We start from the raw sequence: 26,636 nt of genomic DNA, 5'->3' as shown, positions 1-26,636 counted from the left end.
GCGTCCTTCAAAGAACAAGATTTCCCTATTTGTGATGACCAGGTGGAATACCTTACAAACATTATCCTTAATGCTGCAGAACGTTCCATTCTTCTCACTTCCTCTTCCTAAGCCGCGTCCCAGTCCCTTGGTGGACTGAGGCATGCCGTGATGCAATTCGTGCACGGAGACATGCTCTCCATGTTTTTGATCATCCTCCTATGATGGCAAACTGCATTCATTATAAATAGTGTTGTCGCGTTCTTTGGGATAGCAAAAAAGCTAGCTGGATTTCATTCACTAGTTCTTTTAACAGTTCCACTCCCTTCTCGGTTGTGTGGACAAATCTCTGACGGCTCTCTGGGACCAAGATCCATTCTCCACTTTCTGGCCTGACAGTGACATTGGAAACAGGCAAAGGTGGCTCGGGCAATACCCTTCCCTTCTCAGAATCTTGAGTGCTACAATGACACTTTTACTGTGGGGCAGCTAGATCATGCTCTCAGTTCATCCTGATCCTCCGCCCCAGGGCCAGACGCTGTCCACATTCAGATGTAGCAGCACTTTTCTCTTGCAGGCAGGCACTTTCTGCCTAATATGTACAACCGCATCTGGGCAGAGGGCACGTTTTCCAAACACTGGTGTGAAGCTGCTGTCATACCAATACCTCAGCCCAGTAAGAACAAATACCTTCCTTCTAACTGCCACCCCATCTCTCTCACCAGCTGTGTTTAGAGGTGATGGAATGTATGATTCACGCCCGGCTGGCATGGTGGCTAGAGTCTCGCAATTTACTAACCACTGCACAGTGTAGATTTCGAGCACACTGTTCTGCAGTGGACCATCTCGTCACTTTGTCCACGGATGTCATGAATGGTTTTCTGCGGAAATCCCAGACTGTGGCAATGTTTTGACCACCGTCCTCCATTTGTACCAGTCCCTTGTCCATTCAAAACTAGACTGTGTGCTTTGTTTATGCATCTGCACGGCTATCCCTCTTATGCCATTTCAACACTACCCACCTTTTATGCTAGCTCAGTTGAGTCTTTATACCAAAGCTGCTGAACTACCACTGTCCTACTGCCATGACTTTCTCCTCAGCAGGCATGCATACCGTTCATCTGCCATGCGCGGCCACCCATCCTATGCCACCTCCGTCAATGACTCCTTTGGTAGAGCATATGGGGCACGTCCCTCTTCTCTGTTACCACCTGGACTCTGCTTTTGGCACTTGCTCTGGCAGCTTAACTTCACACTACCTGCAACTTTCCCAGTGGGTGTGAACCTTTCACCACCTTGGCTTTGTGCAGCGGCCCGTGTTCACTTTCGTTTTTATTCGCTTCCTAAGGACACTACTCCAGCCTTGCCCTATCGCCTTCAGTTTCATGACCTTTACATGGAGGTACGCAGTAGTACCTTCGTGTGCATTGATGGCTCTCAGACTGACCATGGTGTCGGGTGTGCCTTCGTCATTGGTGCAGACGTTTTTCGGTATCGGCTTCCAGCTCATTGCTCAGTATTTATAGTCCAACACTTCACCCTGTATCAGGCCACAGAGTACATCTGGTGACACATGCTTTTCAACTGTGTCCTCTGCTCAGACACTCTCAGTGCCCTTCAAAGTCTCTGTGTGCTGTGTACCGCCCATCCCTTAGTCCAACGGGTCCAGGAAAACTGTCACTTGCTAACTCCCAATGGAGCCACTGTGATGTTTATATCGGTTCCTGGTCATGTCAGTCTACCAGGAAAGGAGGCTGCTGACACTGTTGCCAAGGCTACAGTCCTCATACCTCATCCCACTAGTTCCTATATTTTCTCCAATGGCCTCTGTGTTGCCGTGTGTCAGGACGTGGTGTCACTTTGGCATCACCATTGGTTCTCCCTGCAAGGAAATAAGCTGCAGATTATTAAGCTTCTGGCAGCAACTTGAACGACATCTCCCCCCCCCCCCTTCCCGCCGGGAGGAGGTCATTTTAACTAGGTTGCGTATTGGGCACTGCCTTTTTAGCCATCGCCATTTGTTAAGTGGCACTCCCCACACCACTTTGTGCACATTGAGCCCAAGTTTTAAATGGTCACTATTTACAGACGGGATGCCTATTTTTTAACTGTTTACATTCCCGCTTAGGTTTGCCGTCTGAGTTTTCGGCCGGTTTAGCGAACGGCACGCGGTCTTTTGGCTGCATTTTACTTTTTATCTGTTGTAGCAGTATGGGCCTCCATTTCTCTATGGTTTATTTTGTAGCCCTTTCTCCACATCCCTGTTTTTAGCTGTCTTCTCTTAAGGCGATTGGGAATGACGTGTAGTCATTTTTAACTGCTCTCTGTCTTCATGTTCTATAGATTTGGCTTGGGTACATATGACCCCAGTTGTTTTTGCACCCTAAAACAAAACAAACAAATTCCCTTCTTGATCTTGTGGTTGGTAAAATTTCTTCTTCCTTAAAAGCTGTGCTGATCTGATTGGTAGAATATCCATTATCTTTGAACATAGTTTGTAGGTGTTCCAGCTCCTTTGCAAGTCAGCCATAGCTGAGCATTGTATCTCCACAGGATAGTCCATGGATTATTCTGCCACAGAAACCTTGGCCTAGGCAAGATCCTTCCATAATTCAATTGTTAAGGAATTGGTAGCAATTTGTTTGACAGAAGATCTTATTATTTGTGATGACAACATTCAACTGGATAAGGTGTGAGACCTAATGATCTTTAATTTCTTCCGAAAGAAAACATTTTATGACTCGTGACACATCTAGTAACGATTGTTTTTATTAATTTGGACATAAGAATTTTGACTCTGGGAGTGCGCATTTCCACAGATCACACGCATGAGGTATTGCCATTACACATGCACCTGGGCGACACAGATGGAGCAATTTTCAAAGAGGGTGCATAGTTCGACAGAGGTCATTCATGTAGCAACTTCCTTAGCACATGCCTCTCTACACCAATTTTTTATGTAAATTTAGCAAAGTGAACTAGCAATCTCCAGTGCAAAACACTCACCTAAAGACGGCTAAATGTTGTCAGCCGAAATATCGTAGCAAGAAGTTGATGTAATCCTACTGCAAACCTGAAACTTCTTGGAATACTCTTTTCACTGGAAAAATTTCAAGAATTCACAAGAAGGAAGTTAATGATTTGTAGCAATGTGTATGTTTGATTGGTCTCTGATTTGGAGCTTCAATTTGGAGACTCATGTCAATTCTGTGATATGATGGGGTGATATTTTGCCCCGTGTTGTATGGTTGTGAATTTTAGCAACATCTATGTAAGTCTGGCATGAACCACACATTCAAAGTAGCTCCTCAGATAGTAGAATACGTGTTCCACACGCATTAAGATTTTTTAGATTAAAGCAACACTGCCATAGACCTAACAACCTATTATGTGCAGTGTTTGGAGAAGTCAATACATCACCACATTACTAACAAAGAGGAATATTTGACCTTGTAAGACAGGATTAAAGTAGTCTCATGTTAATTTTTGGAGCATTTCTTTATCAAAATCATGTGAGGTGGTGCAGTGCTAAGACATTGGACTCTTATTTGGGAGGGCGGCAGTTCAAATGCTCCTCTAGTCTGGTTTTGGCTTTTCTGTGATATCACAAAATCACGAGTCTTCAGCAATGTCTTGATCATCTTTACTCCTGGAGCATCGGCAATGGCTTTCGTTTTTCCACTGACAAAACCATCTGTTTGAATTTTTGGCGGCACAGTTGGTTTATCCCCCACCATCTTTACATCTTGGGTCTGTTGCTCTACAAAATTCTTGGGACTCATACTCGATAGGAAACACTCTTGGTCCTCCCATTTGTCTTATCTGGCAGCCCACTGCACGTGGTCCCTCACTGTCCTGTGTGTCCTCAATGGTACTTCCAGGGGTGCAGATTGAACCACTCTCCTCTGTTTGTACCTGTCCCTTGTCCGTTCGAAACTAGACTATGGGTGCTTTGTATACACATCTGCACGTCCATCTCCCTTACACCAGCTCAACACTATCCACCATCGTGGCATCTATTTGGCCACTGGCACCTTTTTTGCACTAGCCCGGTTGAGAGTCTGTATGCCGAAGCTGCTGAACTACCACTGTCCTGATCGAAGAGTCCACAGGTGTACTGCTTGTTCACAGTGTCCAACTGGCACAATATTTCAGCAATCAGACATGTTGCCTCAGGTGAACTGACAAGCTGAGCTCCCAAGGGCAGGTGGCCACCTTATATCCCCTCCCCCCATGGGCCGTTCCCTCCATGGGCACACGTCGACAGTCGTGGAGATGCAGGGGTCGGTGTCTGTGGAGCATCAATGTAGTCGGTACGTCTGGCCAGCACGCCAGATTGTTTTCATTGCTGAGTGTCTTCTTAATTATGCTCAGTGTTGGTTCCCAAGCCTTGCTAAGATTATAACTGCGGTCGTGGTTGACAAGTTCATCCTTGATGCGAATTTAAACGGCTTCTCAAACCACACTGGCCAAGTATGTAGGAGTCTTGGCCAAGGCCATCTCATGTATTTTGGACAAACAGTGCTTTGCGACTGCCGACTTGTTTGAATACTCCAGTCGTGTGTGCCTTCGATGTTCTCAGCACTGATCTTCAATGGTGTGCACTGTCTGACCAATAAGTCTTGCCACACTAACAGGGAATCTGGTATATGTTGGCCTTCCGCAAGCCAAGATCATCTTACTGAAGAATCATACCACTGTCCTACCGCCATGACTTTCTCCTCAGCATGTATGCATGCCATTCGTCTGCCATGCATGGTCACCCATATTATGCCTCCTTCTTCAATGACTCCTATGATCACCAGTATGGGGTGCATTCCTCTTCTCTGTTACCTCCTGGAGTCCACTTTCGGCACTTGCTGTGGCGACTTGAAGTAACTTCACACCACTTGCAACTTTTCCGGTGGGCATGAACCTTTCACCACCTTGGCTTCATGCGGCAGCCTGTGTTCACCTTTGCCTTCATTCGCTTCCTAAGGACTCTCCTCCAGCCTCACTCTATTGCCTTCAGTTTCATGATCTTTGCATGGAACTTTGCGATAGTACCTTTGTGTACACAATGGAAAATCCAGCATAGAATGTGACAATATTATGAAAAGATAATTACTACCCACCATGTAGCGGAGGTGCTGAGTTGCATATAGGCACAAAAAAAAGACTGTCAGAAAGTAAGCTTTCAGCCAACAAGGCCTTCGTCAGAAATAAACACGCGCGCGCACACACAAAAAAGACCACAATCTCTGGCTGGTGAAGCCAGACTACGAGCAGTAGTGCATGATGGGAGAAGCAGCAGGGTTAGGGGGGTAAGGAGGAGGCCGGAGCATGGAGAGGAAGTGATAGCAGGGTAGGGGTGGGGGATGGTAAAGTGCTGCTTGTTGAAGCATACAGGGCCAAGGTGGAGATAGGGTAGGGAAGCTAGGTGCATGCAGGAGGTTAGATGGAGGACAGGTTGACGGGGTTGTAGCAGAAAAGGGGAGAAGTAGAAAGACTGTGGGTGTGTTGGTGGAATACAGGGCTGTGTAGTACTGGAATGGAGACAGGGAAGGGGATAGGCAGATAAGGACAATGACTAATGAAGGTTGAGGCCAGGAGAGTTAAGAGAGTTCCCACCTGCACAATTCAGAGAAGTTGGTGCAGTTGGGATGGATCCAGATGGCACTGGCTGTGAAGCAGTCATTGAAATGAAGAACATCATGTTGGGTGACGCACACAGCAGCTGGGTGGTCCAGCTGTTTCTTGGGGACAGACAGCATGTTGGCCGTCAACAGCGGGTGCAGCCCAGCTTTAAGATCACAATATGAGTGGTTTCACAGGTACCTCTGCCATTGATGGGATAGGTGATGCTTGTGACTGGAGTGGAATAGGTGGTGGTGAGAGGATGTATGGGACAGGTCTTGCATCTAGTTCATATTGCAGGAATATGAACCATGAGTCTAGGGGTTGTGTGTGTAGGGATGGAAGAGAATAATTATTTTGTAGGTTCGGTGGGTGGCAGAATACCATTGTGGTAAGGGTGGGAGGTATGTGGATAGGACATTCCTCGCTTCAGGGTATAACGAGAGGTTGTCAAAACCCTGGTGAAGAATGTGATTCAGTTGCTCTTGTCCTGGGTAGTACTAAGTCACAAAGGGAATGTTCCTCTGTGGCCAGACAATGGGATTTTGGAGGTGGTGGGTGACTGGAGAGATAAGGCATTGGAGATCAGTTTTTGTATAACGTTGGAAGGGAAATTACTGTCTGTGAAGAGGGACTGCTCATCACTGCAGTTGCAATGGTCATAGGTGGCTAGGCTGTGTGGAAGGGACTTCTTGGAGTGGAATGGGTGGCAGCCGTCGAAGCAGAGGTATTTCTGGTGATGCCCTGAAATGAGGAATGTCCTACCCACTATCTTTCCCACCCCTCCCACCAGACCTACACAGTATCCTCGTCCATCCCTACACAACTCCTTAGCTCTTGGCACATATGCCTGTAATACACCTAGATGCAAGACCTATCCCATACAGCCTCCCACCACCACCTACTTCAGTGCGGTCACAAGTATCACCTGTCCCATCAAAGGCAGGGCTACTTGTGAAATCAGTCATGTGTTGTACAAGCTAAGCTGCAACCACTGTGCTGCATTCTGTGTGCTCATGACAGCCAACAAGCTCTCTGCCCCCACGAATGGCTACCAACAAACTGTGGCCAAGAAACAGGTGGAAAACCCGGTTGCTGAGCATACTGTCCAACACGGCGCTCTTCATTTCAGTTACTGCTTTCACAGCGTGTGCCATCTGGATCCTTCTCACCAACACAAGCTTATCTGAATTGCGCCGGTGGGAACTCTCCTAAGTTCGTGTAACTCTCCTGGCCTCATCCTTCATCAGTCATTGTCCTTAACCATCTAGCTCCTTCCCTGTCCCCCGTTCCAGCACTACACAGCTGTCTATTATTCCACCAATGCACCCACACCCTTTTTACTTCTTTTCCACTAATCACTAATCCCCCCCACTCTCCATTTAACCTCTGATCTGCACCTAGCTGCCCTACCCTCTCTCCGCCTTGTCCCTGTATGCTCCCACAAGCAGCATCCCCTACCTCTACCATGTTATCCCTACCCTGCCCCACCACTCCTTACCTCCACCACCTAGCTGCTTCTCCCATCATGTGCTGCTGCTCGCACCCTGGCCTCAGCAGCCAGAGACTGTGGTCGTGTGTGTGTGTGTGTGTGTGTGTGTGTGTGTGTGTGTGTGTGTGTGTGTGTGTGTGTGTGTCTACTACCAGTGAAGGCCTTGTTGGCCAAATGCTTATTTTCTGGCAATCTTTTCATTGTGCTGTCTGCATTACAGCAAATGCTTAGTTATTTCCTTTGAAAATGACGTGGCTTAATTCCCTTTCCATTCCTTCTCCAGTAGGTTGCGCTCTCTCTCTCTCATGACCAATTTGTCAACAATATGTTAAATACTAATTTTCCTTCTTTTCCTTTTAGCCTAATTGAGAGGTATTGGTAGAGATTAAGCTGTGAGGACAGCTTGTGAGCATGATTGGACAGCTTAGCCAGTGAGGGGATTACCTATGGAAGGGAAATTTCTGGGTTCAGTTTGCAGACCAGCACATGTTTATAGCCTGCCAGAAAGTTTCATTCTGGAATACTTTGATGACGTGTTGTCATTGTCGTCATCTTAACGAGTCTATCCTGTGAAAAATCCCTTCCCCTTTGTGTAACTAAGATGACACACACACCCTTGAACCTCCTTCCTGTAGTTTTTCTGTAGTCATCTTAGTTTTTACCCCATTATAATTCCTAATCAGAATACTACATTTTTTATTGCTTGATGGTTCAGGTGACCCCTACTTCATTGAAGCTATACTGCAAATATTGTTTCTTCCTAGTTCACTGCTTCTTCTTTGATCATACAATCTGGCCCTCTCAACTTCAGCATTTGTTTGTAGCACAGAATTTCAAAATCTTAGTCTCTCCTTTTGTGTTTCTTTCACTTCCATATAACACTATAGTCCAAACAAATGCCTTCAGAAAAGAAACCCTAATTCTTAATGTTAGATTTATGTATATTCCTCTTTTTCAGCTATTGCAAATCTGTATTTTGCATCCATTTTGCTTCTGCTGCTGTCATTTTGCTGCATGTGTAGCAAAACTCATCTAATACTTGTAGCGTCTCATTTCCTAATCAGATTCCCTCAGCATTGCATGATTTAATTAGACTACATTTCATTACTGTTGTTTTAGTTTTATTGGTGCTCATTTAATTATTTCTTATCAAGACTCTATCCATTCCATTCAACTGACTTTTCTTTTCATGTCCTTTGCTTTTGGGCAGAACTGTTATATCATCAGCAAACTTCAGTTATTTTCATCTCCCTGAATGTTAATACCATTTCCAAATTTCTCCTTCGTTAACTTGACTGCATGCTCAGTGTAAAGATGGAATAACGTGGAAGATAGGCTAAAACCCTATGTCACTCATTCTCAATTACTGCCTGCCATTGATGTCCCTCAACTCTTATAACTTCAGTCAGGTCTCTGTATAAGTTGTAGAAAGCCTGTCACTTCCTTGTATTTTATCCCTATATTAATTGCTGAATATCTTAGTGTTCAGGGACAAACAGGTCTTATTTCACTGATTAGTTTCTCAAAACATTTACATGACTGCTGTATGGTTTTGTATGATGTGTGATGCCTGCCTGTTGACACTTCTACCATATCCAAATTTATTTTTTTGATCAGGCTCATTGATGTAATCCTTGTTATATGTACATGTGAGAAAAACACATTATGTGTTTTTCATTAAAGCACTTTCTGTAGACTTCTTTTGCCCTGTTTCGTTTTCTGCAACCTATATTTCTTAATGTTGGCCATCAGCACACCAAACAAAAACCTCCTGTTAGAACTGCCTTTTTTCCTTATACTTTTCTCAAATGTATTTTTATGCATTATGTTTGAAATTTTTATGTTGCCAGCAGTATCAGGAAAACCTAAATATTTCAGAAATATCGTTTGTGTTGATTCTCTGTTGAGCGTGTTAACTGAGAAATTTTCAAGGTGTCTGAGACAGTGAGGTTTTAGCAGAACTACTGTGTAGCTTTTACAAGAACTACTGATGGGACTGCCATTTGATAATATTATGATTACTGCTTCTGTACCCCTCATCAGTCTAAGCAGATCGTGTAACATTTCCTATTCACATTAAAGTTTTGTGTGGTGAAATATATGCTCAAATACACAGTGACACATCTTCAAGGGAAGATCCATTTGTATTAATAAAATTTTCATAATCTTTCAACTATGTCAAGTTAAAATTTCATGAACTTTATGATGAATTCCCCCTCACCCACCTGCCAACCCACTAGATGCCAAAATGTCACTGCACACAAATACAGATTTGGAACATTTATATTGAACCATGGACCTTGCCATTGGTGGGGAGGCTTGAGTGCCTCATCGATACAGATGGCCATACCATAGGTGCAACCATGACGGAGGGGTATCTGTTGAGAGGCCAGACAAACTTGTGGTTCCTGAAGAGGGGCAGCAGCCTTTTCAGTAGTTGCAGGGGCAACAGTCTGGATGATTGATTGATCTGGCCTTGTAACACTAACCAAAACGGCCTTGCTGTGCTGGTACTGCGAACGGCTGAAAGCAAGGGGAAACTACAGCCATAATTTTTCCCGAGGGCGTACAGCTTTACTGTATGGTTAAATGATGATGGTGTCCTCTTTGGTAAAATATTCCGGAGGTAAAATAATCCCCCATTTGGATCTCCGGGTGGGGACTACTCAAGAGGACGTCATTATCAGGAGAGAAAAAACTAGCATTCTACGGATCGGACGTTTCTAGCATTTGTAGACTTAGAGAAAGCTTTTGACAATGTTGACTGGAATACTCTCTTTCAGATTCTAAAGATGGCAGGAGTAAAATACAGGGAGCGAAAGGCTATTTTCAATTTGTACAGAAACCAGACGGCAGTTATAAGAGTCGAGGGGCATGAAAGGGAAGCAGTGGTTGGGAAGGGAGTAAGACAGGGTTGTAGCCTCTCCCCGATTTTATTCAATCTGTATATTGAGCAAGTAGTAAAGGAAACAAAAGAAACATTCGGAGTAGGTATTAAAATCCATGGAGAAGCAATAAAAACTTTGAGGTTCGCCGATGACATTGTAATTCCGTCAGAGACAGCAAAGGACTTGGAAGAGCAGCTGAACAGAATGGACAGTGTCTTGAAAGGAGGATATAAGATGAACATCAACAAAAGCAAAACGAGGATAATGGAATGTAGTCGAATTAAGTCAGGTGATGCTCAGGGAATTAGATTAGGAAATGAGACACTGAAAGTAGTAAAGGAGTTTTGCTATTTGGGGAGCAAAATAACTGATGATGGTTGAAGTAGAGAGGATATAAAATGTAGACTGGCAATGGCAAGGAAAGTGTCTCTGAAGAAAAAAAGTTTAACATCGAGTATAGATTGAAGTGTCAGGAAGTCGTTTCTGAAAGTATTTGTATGGAGTGTAGCCATGTAAGTGAAACATGGACGATAAATAGTTTGGACAAGGAGAGTAGAAGCTTTTGAAATGTGGTGCTACAGAAGAATGCTGAAGATTAGATGGGTAGATCACATAACTAATGAGGAGGTATTGAATAGAATTGGGGAGAAGAGGAGTTTGTGGCACAACTTGACAAGAAGAAGGGACCGGTTGGTAGGACATGTTCTGAGGCATCGAGGATCACAAATTTAGCATTGGAGGGCAGCGTGAAGGGTAAAAATCGTAGAGGGAGACCAAGGGATGAATACACTAAGCAGATTCAGAAAAATGTAGGTTGCAGTAAGTACTGGGAGATGAAGAAGCTTGCACAGGATAGGGTAGCATGGAGAGCTGCATCAAACCAGTCTCAGGACTAAAGACCAAAACAACAACAACATATATTTGACTCCTAATACAGGTCCTGTTGGGATAAAAATTTACCAGTACTTCAGTGTCAGGTGAAAGACTGTTATTGTAATTTTTCATTGTAGTTTACAATTCACAAGATAAATGCATAAATTTAATATAGTTTTGTTTGAGCATAAATAACATATACATTTTTCTTCACAGGTTTAATGTGTGAGTTATTGTGGTCTGATCCACAACCTCAGCCTGGCAGAGAACCAAGCAAGCGAGGTGTTGGCATACAGTTTGGTCCAGATGTTACAAAGAAATTTCTTGACCTTAATGGTCTAGATTACATTATAAGGAGCCATGAAGTGAAAAATGAAGGCTTTGAAATAGCTCACGATGGACGCTGCATAACAGTATTCTCTGCTCCAAATTACTGGTGCGTCTCTCTCTCTCTCTCTCTCTCTCTCTCTCTCTCTCTCTCTCTCTCTCTCTCGTGTGTTTGTCTCCTCATAAAAATGTCTTTTCACTATCGTGTGTGTGTGGTACCTACATATACGTTACCAGTTAAACATTGAGTTGTTTATCAATGATGTTGTGTTTCAGTGATTCGATGGGGAACAAAGGTGCATTTATTACACTTAATGGCAGAGATATGAAACCTAAATTCACATCATATGAAGCAGTGGTAAGCATTTATTTACATTATTTTATCTGTAATGGTGTGAGAATACTGTGGTTGCTCCAGTAAATCGAGAAAAATGGTGACCAGCCACACTTTTGTGACGACTGCTGTATTTTGTCATCATCAGATGGCAGCAAGGAAATCTTTTACAAATTTCACATTATTTTTGCCTTGATTTCTTTGCGCATTATAGATTATCTGTCTGCACCCACAACCACAATGCGTACCACTATGCTGTAATTTAAAAAAAAAAAAATCCTTTCCTAAAGAGCAAAATAATATGATATTTGTACAAAGAATCAACACTGCCATCTGGTGATGGGCTCAGGCCCAAAACTAGTTGTGGTGGAATAATGTATGCATTTAATAGTGTGGCTGGCTGCAGTTTTCCTGCCCGTGAGATTTTATTTAGTTGACATTTTTTCACACAAGTGGTGTAGCAAGTATGAATGAAAATATTTTGCATTCAAATGTTGTGTTGAAATTTTATTGCAACATTGGAATCATGGAGATAGCCTGCCATGAGACTTGTTTTCTTCTTCGCAGAAATTCTTGTATGTTGGTCAAAACCCAATACTTTTATTATGGTAAGAAGGGGATAGGCTTGCACTCAGAAACTGAAAGCAATACTGAAAAGTAAAAACTTCACCAAGCATAATAATTTGCTAAATGTGTACTTGTGTAAATGCAAATCAAGCAAAAATAAATTGGGAGAACATTTAGTCACAGAGAAACAAATAAATGAGTGGAGGAATGTAGTGAATAAGGAACGGAGAAATCAGTAAAAGATGAAGACTTTTAGGGTGCGCAGGAGATCAGATAGGAATCTCAAGGAAAAATGAGAGATGTAGATAAGTAATGTAATGCAAATATAAACATAAAATAAATTTGATGTGATTTGTAAGTTATGTTGATTACCTGTAGAATTTGAAAGCATTGTTCCTGTGGCATTGCATAAAAGTGATTATGATTGAGCATATACTCTGTGCAAGGCTACTGAGTAAAATCCATGTGATTATAATTGTACCAAGAACTGCAAATACCGAAGTCACCTGAATCAACTGATGAAAAAGTATCATCGATCATTCCCAATACAGCATTCTAGTGGTGGGATTTCTGTAGGTGGGAGTTAGGTATGCATTACGTAAAATGTAGGATATGGGGGAGTTTGTAGCTCAGTATCATGAGCCCCCAATTGATGCATTCTTAGGTGTCTTGTTTCATAGATACCTGTAAAAAGAATATTAGGTAATTCAGCTAGCTGTAGACCAGAATTTAAGGAAATCATACCACTACTATTAAAACTGGTTAGCTGGGTTTACTCTGAAATTATACTGAAATTGGTGAATGATGCAACGACGAAAAATACTTCTTAAATATTTTATTTTAGTGTTATAAACGGTTTTGGGCTACCATGGTCATCTTTAGGAATGTTTAATATTTTCAGTTATATAAAGGTTTTGATCAACAGCATGTTGTCTGCTCGTACACTACACTGCACAAGAATATTTGAATATTTAGTGCCATTTTATAAGTTGTTTCATCAATAAATCACAATAAAGTGCTTGCATTTATTTAGATATAATGTGAAATAATTGTTTTGACTTATGTAAGGTGTTTTGAAACAAATCGCCATTTACTGGAACTTATGGAAGTGAATACAACTATTTCACATTTTTTATAAATAAATGCAAGCACTTTAGTGTGTTTTTATTGATGAAACAAAGTATAAAGTGGCACTAAATACCAAATATTCTTGTACAGTGTAGAAGCAGATGATATGCTGTTAATCAAAAAACATTTATGCAACTGAAAATACACTCCTGGAAATTGAAATGAGAACACCGTGAATTCATTGTCCCAGGAAGGGGAAACTTTATTGACACATTCCCGGGGTCAGATACATCACATGATCACACTGACAGAACCACAGGCACATAGACACAGGCAACAGAGCATGCACAATGTCGGCACTAGTACAGTGTATATCCACCTTTCGCAGCAATGCAGGCTGCTATTCTCCCATGGAGACGATCGTAGAGATGCTGGATGTAGTCCTGTGGAGCGGCTTGCCATGCCATTTCCACCTGGCGCCTCAGTTGGACCAGCGTTCGTGCTGGACGTGCAGACCGCGTGAGACGACGCTTCATCCAGTCCCAAACATGCTCAATGGGGGACAGATCCGGAGATCTTGCTGGCCAGGGTAGTTGACTTACACCTTCTAGAGCACGTTGGGTGGCACGGGATACATGCGGACGTGCATTGTCCTGTTGGAACAGCAAGTTCCCTTGCCGGTCTAGGAATGGTAGAACGATGGGTTCGATGACGGTTTGGATGTACCGTGCACTATTCAGTGTCCCCTCGACGATCACCAGTGGTGTACGGCCAGTGTAGGAGATCGCTCCCCACACCATGATGCCGGGTGTTGGCCCTGTGTGCCTCGGTCGTATGCAGTCCTGGTTGTGGCGCTCACCTGCACGGCGCCAAACACGCATACGACCATCATTGGCACCAAGGCAGAAGCGACTCTCATCGCTGAAGACGACACGTCTCCATTCGTCCCTCCATTCACGCCTGTCGCGACACCACTAGAGGCGGGCTGCACGATGTTGGGGCGTGAGCGGAAGACGGCCTAACGGTGTGCGGGACCGTAGCCCAGCTTCATGGAGATGGTTGCGAATGGTCCTCGCCGATACCCCAGGAGCAACAGTGTCCCTAATTTGCTGGGAAGTGGCGGTGCGGTCCCCTACGGCACTGCGTAGGATCCTACGGTCTTGGCGTGCATCCGTGCGTCGCTGCGGTCCGGTCCCAGGTCGACGGGCACGTGCACCTTCCGCCGACCACTGGCGACAACATCGATGTACTGTGGAGACCTCACGCCCCACGTGTTGAGCAATTCGGCGGTATGTCCACCCGGCCTCCCGCATGCCCATTATACGCCCTCGCTCAAAGTCCGTCAACTGCACATACGGTTCACGTCCACGCTGTCGCGGCATGCTACAAGTGTTAAAGACTGCGATGGAGTTCCGTATGCCACGGCAAACTGGCTGACACTGACGGCGGCGGTGCACAAATGCTGCGCAGCTAGAGCCATTCGACGGCCAAAACCGCGGTTCCTGGTGTGTCCGCTGTGCCGTGCGTGTGATCATTGCTTGTACAGCCCTCTCGCAGTGTCCGGAGCAAGTATGGTGGGTCGGACACACCGGTGTCAATGTGTTCTTTTTTCCATTTCCAGGAGTGTATTAACCATCTGAAGATTGGCATGATAGTTCGAAACTGGTTATAACTCTAAAATAAAACATTTAAAAAGTATTTATGGCCAGTTACATCATTTATCAACTATCATAAATGGCCACGTACCTCAAGAGATCTAACGTGGTAACATAACATTGCACTGAAATGCCGATGGAACAAGAACCATATCTTCCTCGGAGTTTTTCTTCTTAAATGTGATGAAAAAATATATTTGCAGCCTATTGTGCAAAAACTTCTTAGATGCCAGCCATTACTAGAAGCATGGCCCTTTGTTGTAGTCCCCCCCCCCCCCCCCCCTCCTTGCATGGATTTCATACCAATATTTCCAGTTATCGACCCATGATGATACTGAACTGTTGAAATTACCTCGGAACCTCTGAACTTAGTCACACAGATAAATTTCAAACGGTCCTTTACTAAATCTTGTTCTAATATCCTGGGTGCTGACATCAATCTTGCTGAAGGCCATCTTCATACGCAAGTACTTGTCAAGTCAGTCAATAAACAGCAGTATTGATATTTTGACAGTTGCTGTTCTTTCCATATGAAATGTGCTCTCCCTACAGCTCAACATTCATGACAAATGTGTCTGCAAACTCTTACATAAGTACACTGCCGACCTGATTTCTGCGTATACTGCTTATAATTATCCCAATGCCTAGTTACACAGATTGATTTCCTGGGCCACCAAGCTAGCTCTGGAATTACTGTTTTACTGTTTTCTGTGAAAAAGACTACACCTCTCTCTCTCTCTCTCTCTCTCTCTCTCTCTCTCTCTCTCTCTCTCTCTCTCTCTCTCTCCCTCCCTCCCTCCCTCCCTCCCTCCCTCCCTCCCTCCCTCCCTCCTTATACTGTTCCCATCTGGAACGCGTTAATCAACTCTTCCTGCAAATATGTGACTTTCTTAAATCGTATCTGAAATGAAATCAGACATACCAAATATTCTTAATTCTTCTCACCACGTGAAATAAATTTCATCTTACACAATCCCCCGGAGGCTCACAGTTCTTTTGTGAGTTCATGTGTGGCGCACACGGGGCCCCGAGCTATTGCAGCTCATTCTTCATTCCATAGCTGCATTTCCTTCTCCCTGCGTTCTCCCTGCCTTCTCCCTCCCTATCCCCCCCCTCCTTCCCTATTCCCACCTCTTTCCCCTCTCGGTGTTCTGATTTATGTCGATCTGGCTATTCCCCTGGTTTCCTGTATTGCTTGCAATTTAGTTCCTTTTGCCTGTTTTTTCACCATTTTGGCATTTGTCCCCACTTGAGGTTTCACCTCCACTTCAAAATTTCCTGTTTTTAGTGTGAGCCATATGGGGAAGAACTCCCTCCATAGCATCTACCATGTGGATTCCTCTCCCCCCACTCTTCCCTTCTCTGTTCCTCAGTGTAGCCCCCTTCACCCTGCTAGGTCACCAGCATGTGTAGCAAGTCCGTATGGTAGGACTGTTATGTATCCATATGGCTGAGCCCCCTGACAACACAGGGATCACACCACTGATACCTGAGCTGTTCCCTAACCATGTATGCCAAGGAGTGGTTGCTTGTCTTCTTGGAGCATCGGAACTCCTGGCAATGACTGCCATGCCAGACGGCCCTTGCTGTGGCTGGGTAGCGCCCATGGGGAGAGCCCCTGGTTGGAGTGGGTGGTATCAGGGCGGATGCTTGGCACATGCAGCATATCAAGCTGCAAAAATCTGGCCATTCTCACACGGGCGTCTCTTTGAATGGTGGAGGATCCTTAAATGCTGCCTTGTATGGCCTGGCAGCCTCCCCTTCCCTGGCTACAATGTGGGAGGAGGGCCAGGCTCACCATCTTGGGCTGAAACCCTTGCCCATTACCTCATCCATATTAGGATGGATGGGGACACTTTCACCACCACAAAGCCATTGTTTTTCGTGGAAAATATCGAGGGCAAGTTTGGTGAAGTGGAGATGCCATCAGATTTCCTGTTGATCAAAGCTCCTTCCACCACCCAATCCACAGCTCTTCATGCCTGTGCTCATCTTGGCAATGTACCAGTCTCTATCACTTCTCACCAATCTCTGAATATGGTCCAGGGTGTCATTTTTCATAGGGACCTCATCCTGCAATCTGATGGGAAACTCTGGGCTAATCTGGAGCGGCATGGTGTTCATTTAGTTCGACGGGTGCAGAAGGGTCGCAAAGACAACCGCACCGATAATGGCAACTTCATTCTGGCTTTCGAGGGGGATACTCTCCCAGAGAAGGTCAAGGTTATGTGATGCAGATGTGACATGAAGCTGTACATCCCTCCACCTATGCAGTGCTTGCGTTTTGGGCATATGTCTTCTCGCTGTACGGCGGACCCTTTGTGTGGTGACTGGCCTTGTGTTCCGCTGCCTGTGTGTGTCAACTGTGCTGAACACCACTCCCTTCGCTTGCCGGATTGCTCGGCTTACAAGAGAGAAAAGATGATACAACAATAAAAGTCCCTGAATCGCCTGTCTTACGCTGAGGCACGCCAAAAGTATGAGACATTCCATCCGGTGTCACTGTCTTCAGCTTTTGCCTCTGTTACTTCCTTTCCTCCCCCCTCCTCCTCCCCCCTCCTCCTCCCCCCTCCTCCTCCCCCCTCCTCCTCCCCCCTCCTCCTCCCCCCTCCTCCTCCCCCCTCCTCCTCCCCCCTCCTCCTCCCCCCTCCTCCTCCCCCCTCCTCCTCCCCCCTCCTCCTCCCCCCTCCTCCGCCCCCCTCCTCCTCCCCTCCCCATTCTCCCCTTCCCCTCCCCTCTCCTCCCCTTCCCCTCCCCCTCCTCCCCCCTCCTCCTCCCTCCTCCTCCCCGTCCTCCTCCCCCTCACCCCCCTCATCCCCCTTCTCCTCCTCCCCCTCCTCCTCCCCCTCCTCCTCCCCCTCCTCCTCCCCCTCCTCCACCTCCTCCTCCACCTCCTCATCCTTACCCCAGCTCTGTCCCGCCCCAATCTCCCCTCCACCACCCCTGCAGTTCCCATAACCTCCACTCGGGGAGTCACTCCCCCTCCCCGGTCGAAGAAGTGCCTGCCTTCTTCGGCATCTGCCAGTGATCGGGCTCCCTCCCAGGGACCCTCTCTCCGGCATCTCTCGGGCCAGAAGACTCTCACCACCACTCGGCCACGAGGAGCACCATCTGCACATCCCAAGGTCGCCCACACTCTTTCGGTACCTGATCTTGCAGATGCCTGTACTCCCCCTGTGTCCTGCCTTCCTCCACCTCAGAAAGAGGAGGAGGAGGAGGAGGAGGAGGAGGAGGAGGAGGAGGAGAAGAAGAAGAAACAACATAAATCCCATGACAACGCTCCCCCCCCCCCCCCCCCCCCCCCCCCCCCGGTGCCCCCAGATGTGCAATCTCCCCTCTCGCAACCTGAGTCTGACATCTTAATCTTATTTATGGATTATTTATGGATGTCACCCCATCCTTGTCGGTGACAACTACTGACAAAGTGACCTGACTTTCTGCTCAGCTCCTTCATGTCTACCTTGGACCTCGCCACATGGTCATCCAGTGGAACTGCAAGGTATACTGTCATCACCTACTGGACATGCAACGTCTTGTCTCCTCTTATTCTGCGTTCTGTCTTGTTCACCAAGAAATGCATTTCTGTGATGACCACTCTCCAACTTACCGTGGTCATCGGGCATTCTGTCGGAACCCTGCTGGCCCTGGGATAGCATCTGGTGGGGTCTGCACTTTGGTTTGCTCTGATATCCTTAGTGACTGGATCCCCCTGTGTACCACCTTGGAAGTGATGTCAGAGTGGCAATGGCTACCTCCCTCCAGGTTGGCCACTTATGTTGCACTATCTACCTTAATCCAGCAACTCCTTCCCCCGTTTCTCCTCCTTGACGAATTCAGTGCCCAGCATCCACTGTGGGGGTGTGTCACTTCAATGGGTCGGGGTATCCGAATTGACCAACTTATCACAGACTTCAATTTATGTCTCCTCAACGATGGTTCTCCAACCCACTTCAGTGCTGCTCATGGCACCTTCTCTGCTACTGATCTCATGATCTCCTCCCCTGCCCTCGTGGCTTCCCTCCATTGTTCATCCCATGATGATGACCTTCGTGACAGTGATCACTTTTCAGTGACACTGTTATTCCCCTGCTGCCGCCACGCAGACAGGCCCTCACATTGGACATTCTGCAGGGCCAATTGGCCTTTATACATGTCTGCTGTCCGCTTTGACACCTCCCTCTTGAATTCCATTGATGTAGTCATACAAGGCATCTCTGCTGCTCTTCTTCATGCTGCTGGCACTGCAGTCCCCCTATCCACAGGAACTGCAGGAAAGGTGACTTGCAGAGATCTGGTTGACATTCCCTGAGAAGAACTGAAAGCTGAATGGTCCCGGAAGGCATTGTTGATGTGCAGAACATTATTATGAAAAGAGTGGGTGGCACTCTAGTGAAGTCAGACTCGTTTATATTGACATTCAGCAGCACAAAACTTCCAGAGCACATTAAGGTTGGCTTCCTTTGCCTTAGTATATGGCCTTATTTCCCTAACCCGATGCAGTGTTTTAAGTGCCACCACTTTGGGCACACTACTGTCAGATGTAAAGGAGAAGCCACATGTGGCAAATGTGGGGAAAGCCGCCCCTGCTGGAGTTTGCTGTTCATCTGTGAAGTGTGTCAACTGTTCTGAGGATCATCCTGTCTGGAGTAGGGACTTCAGTGTCTTTCTTGAAGAAAGGGAGATATAGGAAATAAAAACTACTAAACATATCTCATATGGGAAGGCCACATAGATCTGTAAGGTCATGCAGCCCCCCAATGTAAGCTGTCTCCATGGCGTCTGTTATTAATCAGTCAGTCCCAAAACTGATGCTGCTGCACAAATGGAGGTTGCCAGTGTCAGCACTAGTACCTGCATCTGCCAGTGCACTTGTTCTGCCTCAATTATTTCGAAGCCCATACCACCACCCAAGACTGCAGACAAGTCTGTGGTTGCCGCAGTTGTGGAGCTCCCTGCCTCTCCGAAGGTTCAGCCTGGTCCACCAGCAAGTGTTGCAGCCACAGTTGTGGCCCCAAAGCCCACTCAGAACAAAAAAATGCAAGCCAAAGCATCAGCCTATAACAGAGACAGGAAATCCACTGTCCGATGATGTCGAACGAGTCCTCTCTGATGTATCTCTTGATTCTTCATCAGAGCAAATGGAACTTAATGTCAGACTGAGGCAATCATTTAGCCCCAAAGCTCAGTCACCTCATACTGTAGGCTCCCCTCCCATGTGGAAAGAAAATGTGGAAGTGCTGCTCCTGTGACGAAAAGCTCCCATCCTTCAGTGGAACATTAATGGGTTCAGTATCCATGTGGAGGAACTGAAGCTCCTAGCGCAGAAATGCCCAGTGTATATCTGTCTTCAGGAAACACATTTTAAAGCATTTGCTGCCCCTGTCCTACAGGGCTGTACTATCTATTGCTAGGATGACCTGACTGGGGAAAGGGTCAAGGGCGGTGTCGCTGTGTTCGTAAATCATGCACACCAGTCCTCTGCTCTCCCCCTGGCCACTAATCTGCAGTCAGCTGCAGTTGAAATTCACGCACATCAGAGGATCACAGTGGACCACATCACATGAGTGGTCCATCATGCCACTGACTTATCCGTCCCCAAGTCTTCCGGTCATCTAAGGTGGTGACATGTCATCTAAGGTGGTGACATGTACCTTGGTGGACAGATGAGTGCCGTTCAGCAATCCAGGACAGGTACGCGGCTCTTAAACACTTTAAATGCCGACTGACAGCAGACAACCTCGGTGTCTTTTGAGTCACATGTGCCAAGGCTCAGTGTGTCATTAGGGAGAGTAAGAAAAGGTCATGGCAAGTGTTCCTGGACACCATCCACCATTCCACTTCCTTTACAAAAGTATGGGAAGCCATCCGGAGGATTTCCAGTGAACACAGTTATTTACCAATAGCCACAGTTTTGAAACAGGAGTGTCTCCAAACACCACCTGGAGACATTGCTCAGATGCTGGCTGAGCATTTTACTGAAACTATTGCCAATATCAGCCAGGATCCGGTGTTTCATCACTACTATATGACTGTAGAGGGGAGAAAATTAACTTTAGATCCACGAGTTCTGAGACGTACAACTACTAACCTTTCTCCATGTGGGGAGCTGGAGACTGTTCTGTCTGAGACTTTGATACTACACCTGGTCACAGCCAAATCCAGTACTGCATGCTTAGACATTTGCCAATGGCATCAAAGGAAATCCTCCTCCACTGCTTTAATGTCATATGGCAGACAGATAACTTCCCCAACTCGTGGAGAGATGCAATTTTGACACCTCTCTTCAAACCAGGAAAGATAAGAGATTGAAATCCGTCTTGTCCTATCCAGACTAAGTTTTCCCAAGATTTTTTTTCCAGAGTCAACAGGTGCCATATTTAATCGATGAAAAGATTAGGTTCTTTCCAAGTTTATCATCTAAAGAGATGGTCATCTTATATCCATGAATTAAATTATTGCTACTGAGGTCAATATTGTTGTGCTGTGTAGTAGATTAATACAGATGAAGTGCAAATATATTTTTAAGCCTGGACAAACAGTACTCACATTTAAATGGGCTCGGTGTTTTCCAATATGCCATAGCATTTGGTACAGTATTGAGTATGCTTCAATAATTGAATGACATTTGAATCACATGGCATGAGTGAAAGGGACATTCGAGAAGCTATGAATTAGCCACAACAAGCAACTATAACAGCTTAAAAATTAAAAATTTCATGAAATGCAGAAGAAATTAGCATTAATACTACCACTGTTCTTGTTATATTTGTACAAATTTCCAGTAAGAGTTCTCACACAGTACCCACCTGTATGGATAGATTAATGGTTGTGCTGATTTTTAGTGAAGCTGACAGTCATAGGGGAAAACATTGTCTTTCGAAAAATATTACGAGGTCTACAACTTTGCTTCTATCATTTGCCGATGGTAGCAACAATGGTAAGCAGCGGTTGAAAGAAACAGATTGCAGACATAAAGCTTGGACCTCGGTCAACATAACCTCATTCAAACATTAGTTGATTTGTGTCTGCATCATAAAGTTATTCTTGATTGAAAATTTCAGTTTATGAGCCTAATTCTCGTCATTTGTGGTAGGTGTTACTGTTTTGTTTCAGTATGAAGAGAACAGCAACTGAGTCTCATCGAATGCTCTCAGGTACGTATGGTAAGGATGCTGTTAGTGAAAGAATGTGTCATGAGTGGTTTCAATGCTTCAAGAATGGTGATTTTTAACGTCGTAGACATGCATAGTGGTGGAAGAGAGAATGTTTTCGAAGATGCAGAATTGGAGACATTGTTGAGCGAAGACTCGCGTCAAACTCGAGAAGAAATGGCACAATTAGCGGGAGTGACACAGCAAGCCATTTCAAAATGTCTCAAAGCTGTGGGCATTATTCAAAAAGAAGGAACTTGGGTCCCGTGTGAGCTGAAACCAAGAGACATTGAACGGCGTTTGTGGACAGTTGCTTCAGAGGCGAAAACGGAAGGGATTTCTGCATCACATTGTGACTGGGGACGAAAAATGGGTTCATTACGATAACCCTAAACGCAAAAAGTCATGGGGATATCCTTCCCATGCTTCCACGTCGACAGCCAAACAGAATATTCACAGCTCCAAGATCATGTTCTGCATTTGGTGGGAGCAGCTCGGTGTCATGTACTATGAGGTGTTAAAAACAAGTGAAACAATCACAGGTGTTAGTAATTGAATGCACTTAATGCATTTGAGCACAGCATTAAAAGACAAACGGCCACAATACAGCGAGAGGCACGATAAAGTGATTTTGCAGCACAACAACACTCGACCCCGCATTGCAAAAGAGGTGAAAACATACTTGGAAACATTAAAGTGGAAAGTCCTACCCCAAACGCCATATTCTCCAGACATTGCTCCCTCTGACTATAACCTATTTAGATCAATGGCACATGACCTGGCTGACCAACACTTCCAATCTCATGAAGAAGTCACAAATTGGATTTATTCATGGATCGCTTCAAAAGATGAACAATGTTTTCGATGCAGTATTCATACACTGCCTGAAAGATTGGAGAAAGTAGTGGCGAGCAATGGAAAATACTTTGAATGATACATGTGTAACCAATTTGTTTCATTAAAGTTTCAAATGTTGGGGAAAAAACGGTGGAAGCAAAGTTATACGCCTTGTACTTACTTTAATAATTTACCAAATGGGTTGCAAATGAACATTTCGATCCTTGTTCACATTTTGGAAAAATGGATAAAACATTACCAGCTTTTAACAGCTTGAAAACAAGAGGGTAATATTTAGCTGAAACAAGAAAATAAGTTAATAAGTATTAAAACACCAACGAAAGAAATAAATCCTGTTACACTGACTGTAATTGCTGTTGCGAGAATAAGTTACAGCAGCTAGACCCTTCATGAAGACTTTACCAGCAGATGTCACTAGATTGCAGGACGAGCGAAAACTCGAGAATACGACTGAATCGCAATTACAATTATTGTTACATAGAAACAGTGCCTGACAAAACATTGCATTCATTGTTTTGCAGTTACTTCCATCATTACACTCAATAGTACGTTAAAACCTCTTACAGGTCATAGAAGAAGAACCAATAGAAGTCACTAGATGATGGGACAGTCAAAAGCTTGAGCAGAACTTGAGATTTCTTGAGCTGTGAAGAAAACTGCTGGAGCAGTTAGTTGTGCTCAAATGCAGCACTATTTACAGCATACTCCCGATTATTTGGTGTAATGTGGGGGGAAGATGCATGAATTGTCAAAAACATTAATAATCAGGATATTTTCAAACATGTATTCAGGATGATGTCCACTGGACGGGTAGCAGTAACACCGTTGGCAACCAATGTCTGCATGCGCTCGTACTTTGCTTGGCGCAGTCGTCTTCTGCTGCGGGTCTGGATTAGCGTCTGCTGCTGCTTTTAGCAGCTGGCAATTTGTGCTGCCAGTTCCTATGTGTGTAATACGTGTGCACCTTTTTTTGCTATGCATAAATAATTTGCACACGAAGAATTGGAAGCACACTGTATTTTGAAGTATCGTGAAGGTTTGAAGGGGAAACGACAACAGCAGCTTGCCTGAGAACTACAGATGTGGGGAATAAAGTGGGGAGTGGGCAGCAAACTTGCACTGCCAATCGTAGGGATGTATGCTGTGAATCTTGGCATTTTATGACCATCTACCATGTTTAAAATGCAGTTCGCATTAATCCATGTGTAGTCTGAATTGAATTGCCCTTAAAATTAGGTAATTACTTAACAGTAGTATACATTTCTGCAGGAGACGAGAAATGTATAGATAGGAGCCAGTGGTGCACTTACATGTTTTGTGCAGTGATGCTGTCAATGTCATTGGGAGGTATGGTGGAAACAACTAGGGGAGGGGGTCAGCTGCTGGTTGTATGCAGCCAATGGGTTAGGCAGTGTGCTTGGAAGGAAGAAACAAAGGAATATTGTCACATTCTCATGCAGGGAGAGGTGTGAAATCAGCTATGCGTGTGGAAAAAAGCTGTCTGGTCAGGTCCCACCATAGCTGGATCTGTGGAACTTGCAACATATTCAGAAGAAACAGCCAGATATTTGTGACAGCAAGCTTAGAAATTTAATTGGTGCTTGTTTCACTCACAGCAATATAAAGTGTGCTATTAGGTTATAACTTAATTATGACCTAGTAATTCTTTACATTTTACATATTAGGAAACACTTAAGTAAAGAACAGAATGGTTTGGAATTCAGCACTAGAAATACATTGCCTCTTCAGTTATCCCTCATTGGGTACACCAATAAATGGCATAAGTTCAGGAAACCTATAACATTAACTTTTCTTAAGAAGATTTTTTTACGTAAGTTAAACAGTTCATAATTTTGTTTAGTCACAATATGTTAAAAATAAAATTCCCTCAAGGAGTATTTAAAAAAAATGGGGGGGGGGGGTCTTTATTCAGGGTAAATATGGTATATCTTGGTAATGAACAGGACATAGAAAAGTTTCATTCACTGTCCCTGCCCTATATGAGCCAGAGCTCCATTTCTACATATAAACACGTACTCTGAAAGCCACTGTACTGTGGGGGACGGTATGTTGTACCACCACTAATCAAGTCCCTTCCTGTTCCACTCACAGATGGGGAGGGAAAAACTAATGTGTGTGTGCGTGTGCATCTGTACAAGCCTTAATTTCTTTTCTCACATTCATGACCCTTACCCAAAACCTCAGATTCAAATGTCAGTTCTCTAAATTTTCTCAATAGCATTCATTGTAAAGAACATCACCTTCCCTCCAGAAATTCCCATTTGAATTCCCGAAGCATCTCCATAATATTTGAGTGCTGATTGAACCTGTAGGTAACAAATCTAGCAGCCTGCCTCTGAATTGCTGTGACATTTTCCTTCAATCCGACATCGTGCAATCCGAAACACTCGAGCGTATTCAACAATGGATTGCGCTGGTGTTTTATTGGGGCCTCCGTCACAGATAAAAACACTTTTGTAAAACTCTTCCTATAAACTGAATTTGACCATTTGCCTTCCTCACTATAATTCTTATATGCTTGTTCCATTTCATTCTGCTTTACAACATTACACGTAGATATTTAATTGAGGGAGACCAAGAGATGAATACACTAAGCAGATTCAGAAGGATGTAGGTTGCAGTAGGTACTGGGAGAAGCAGCAGCTTGCACAGGATAGAGTAGCATGGAGAGCTGTTTTCAAACCAGTCTCAGGACTGAAGACAACAACAACAACATCATTTAATTGACATAACTGTGTCAAGCAATACACTGCCAATACTGTATTCATACATTACAGGATTGTATTTTCCTAGTATCTCCATTAACTTAAAATTTTCTGCAGTTAGAGCTAGCTGTCATTCATCACACCGTCTGCCCCCAGTAGCTGAGTGGTCAGCGCGAAAGAATGTCAATCCGAAGGTCCCGGGTTCGATTCCCGGCTGTGTCAGCAGTTTTCTTCGCTCAGGGACTGGGTGTTGTGTTGTCCTAATCATCATCATTTCATCCTCATCAACGCGCAAGTCGCCGAAGTGGCGTCAAATCGAAAGACTTGCACTCGGCGAACGGTCTACCCCACGGGAGGCCCTAGTCACACGACTTTTTTTTTAATCATCACACCTATTAGAAATACTGTGTTTACTGAAGAAGTCTTTGAGCCGCTCACATATCTGGGAATGTATTCCGTATGCTCGTACCTAATGGAGCACCATGTCTAAAACTTTTCAGAAATATAGACACCGCCTGTTGGCCTTCATCCATTGTTCGCAGGGGATTGTGAAGAAAGGGCAAGCTGAGTTTCACACCACCAATGCTTTCTAAAACCATGCTGATCTGTGGTCAAGCTTTTACTTCTTAAGGACTTCATTATATTCCGTCTTCTGCAGCAAACCAGTGTTATGCATATTGGTCTGCAATTTTGCTCTGTCAGATCTTTTACCCTTTTTAAATACAGGAGTCACTTGTGACTTAGCACTGGGTATGATATTCTTGATAAATGTAAGCTAAGTAAGGGACCAGTGCCATAGAGTACTCTTTTTTAAAATGAACTGGGTTTCTATCTGGACCTGGAGACATGTTTTCAGCCCTTTCAGTTGCTATTACTATGCCCTACATGCAGGAGTCTGTGCAATGATCAAACAATGGTATGTTTGTATGATTTTCCTGTGTGAACAATTTTTTAAATGTGAAATTTAAAACTTCAGCTTACATTTTGTTATCTTGTATTGCCACACCAGATTGGTCAATGAGTGAGTGGATGGTAGCCTCCAACCCATTTAGGGATTATATGAAGGACCAGAATTTTCTTGGGTTCTCAGCTAGATCCTTTG

At 44.6% G+C, this 26,636-nt stretch overlaps 1 protein-coding gene across 1 annotated transcript in view; it reads left to right on the top strand.

Moving 5' to 3' along the window:
* LOC126187874 (serine/threonine-protein phosphatase 5) overlaps positions 1–26,636 on the top strand; it is a 98,664-nt gene that overhangs the window by 67,327 nt on the left and 4,701 nt on the right. Inside the window, exons 9-10 of the mRNA XM_049929206.1 lie at positions 11,065–11,284; positions 11,452–11,533. Of these exons, the coding sequence (XP_049785163.1) occupies positions 11,065–11,284; positions 11,452–11,533 (302 nt within the window). The remainder of the gene's footprint in view (positions 1–11,064; positions 11,285–11,451; positions 11,534–26,636) is intronic.

Source organism: Schistocerca cancellata, chromosome 5, assembly GCF_023864275.1.
Source record: "Schistocerca cancellata isolate TAMUIC-IGC-003103 chromosome 5, iqSchCanc2.1, whole genome shotgun sequence".
NCBI classification, from domain to species: Eukaryota; Metazoa; Arthropoda; class Insecta; order Orthoptera; family Acrididae; genus Schistocerca; species Schistocerca cancellata.
Note: the sequence above shows the minus strand (reverse complement) of the source record. Positions and strands in the feature narration are given on the sequence as shown.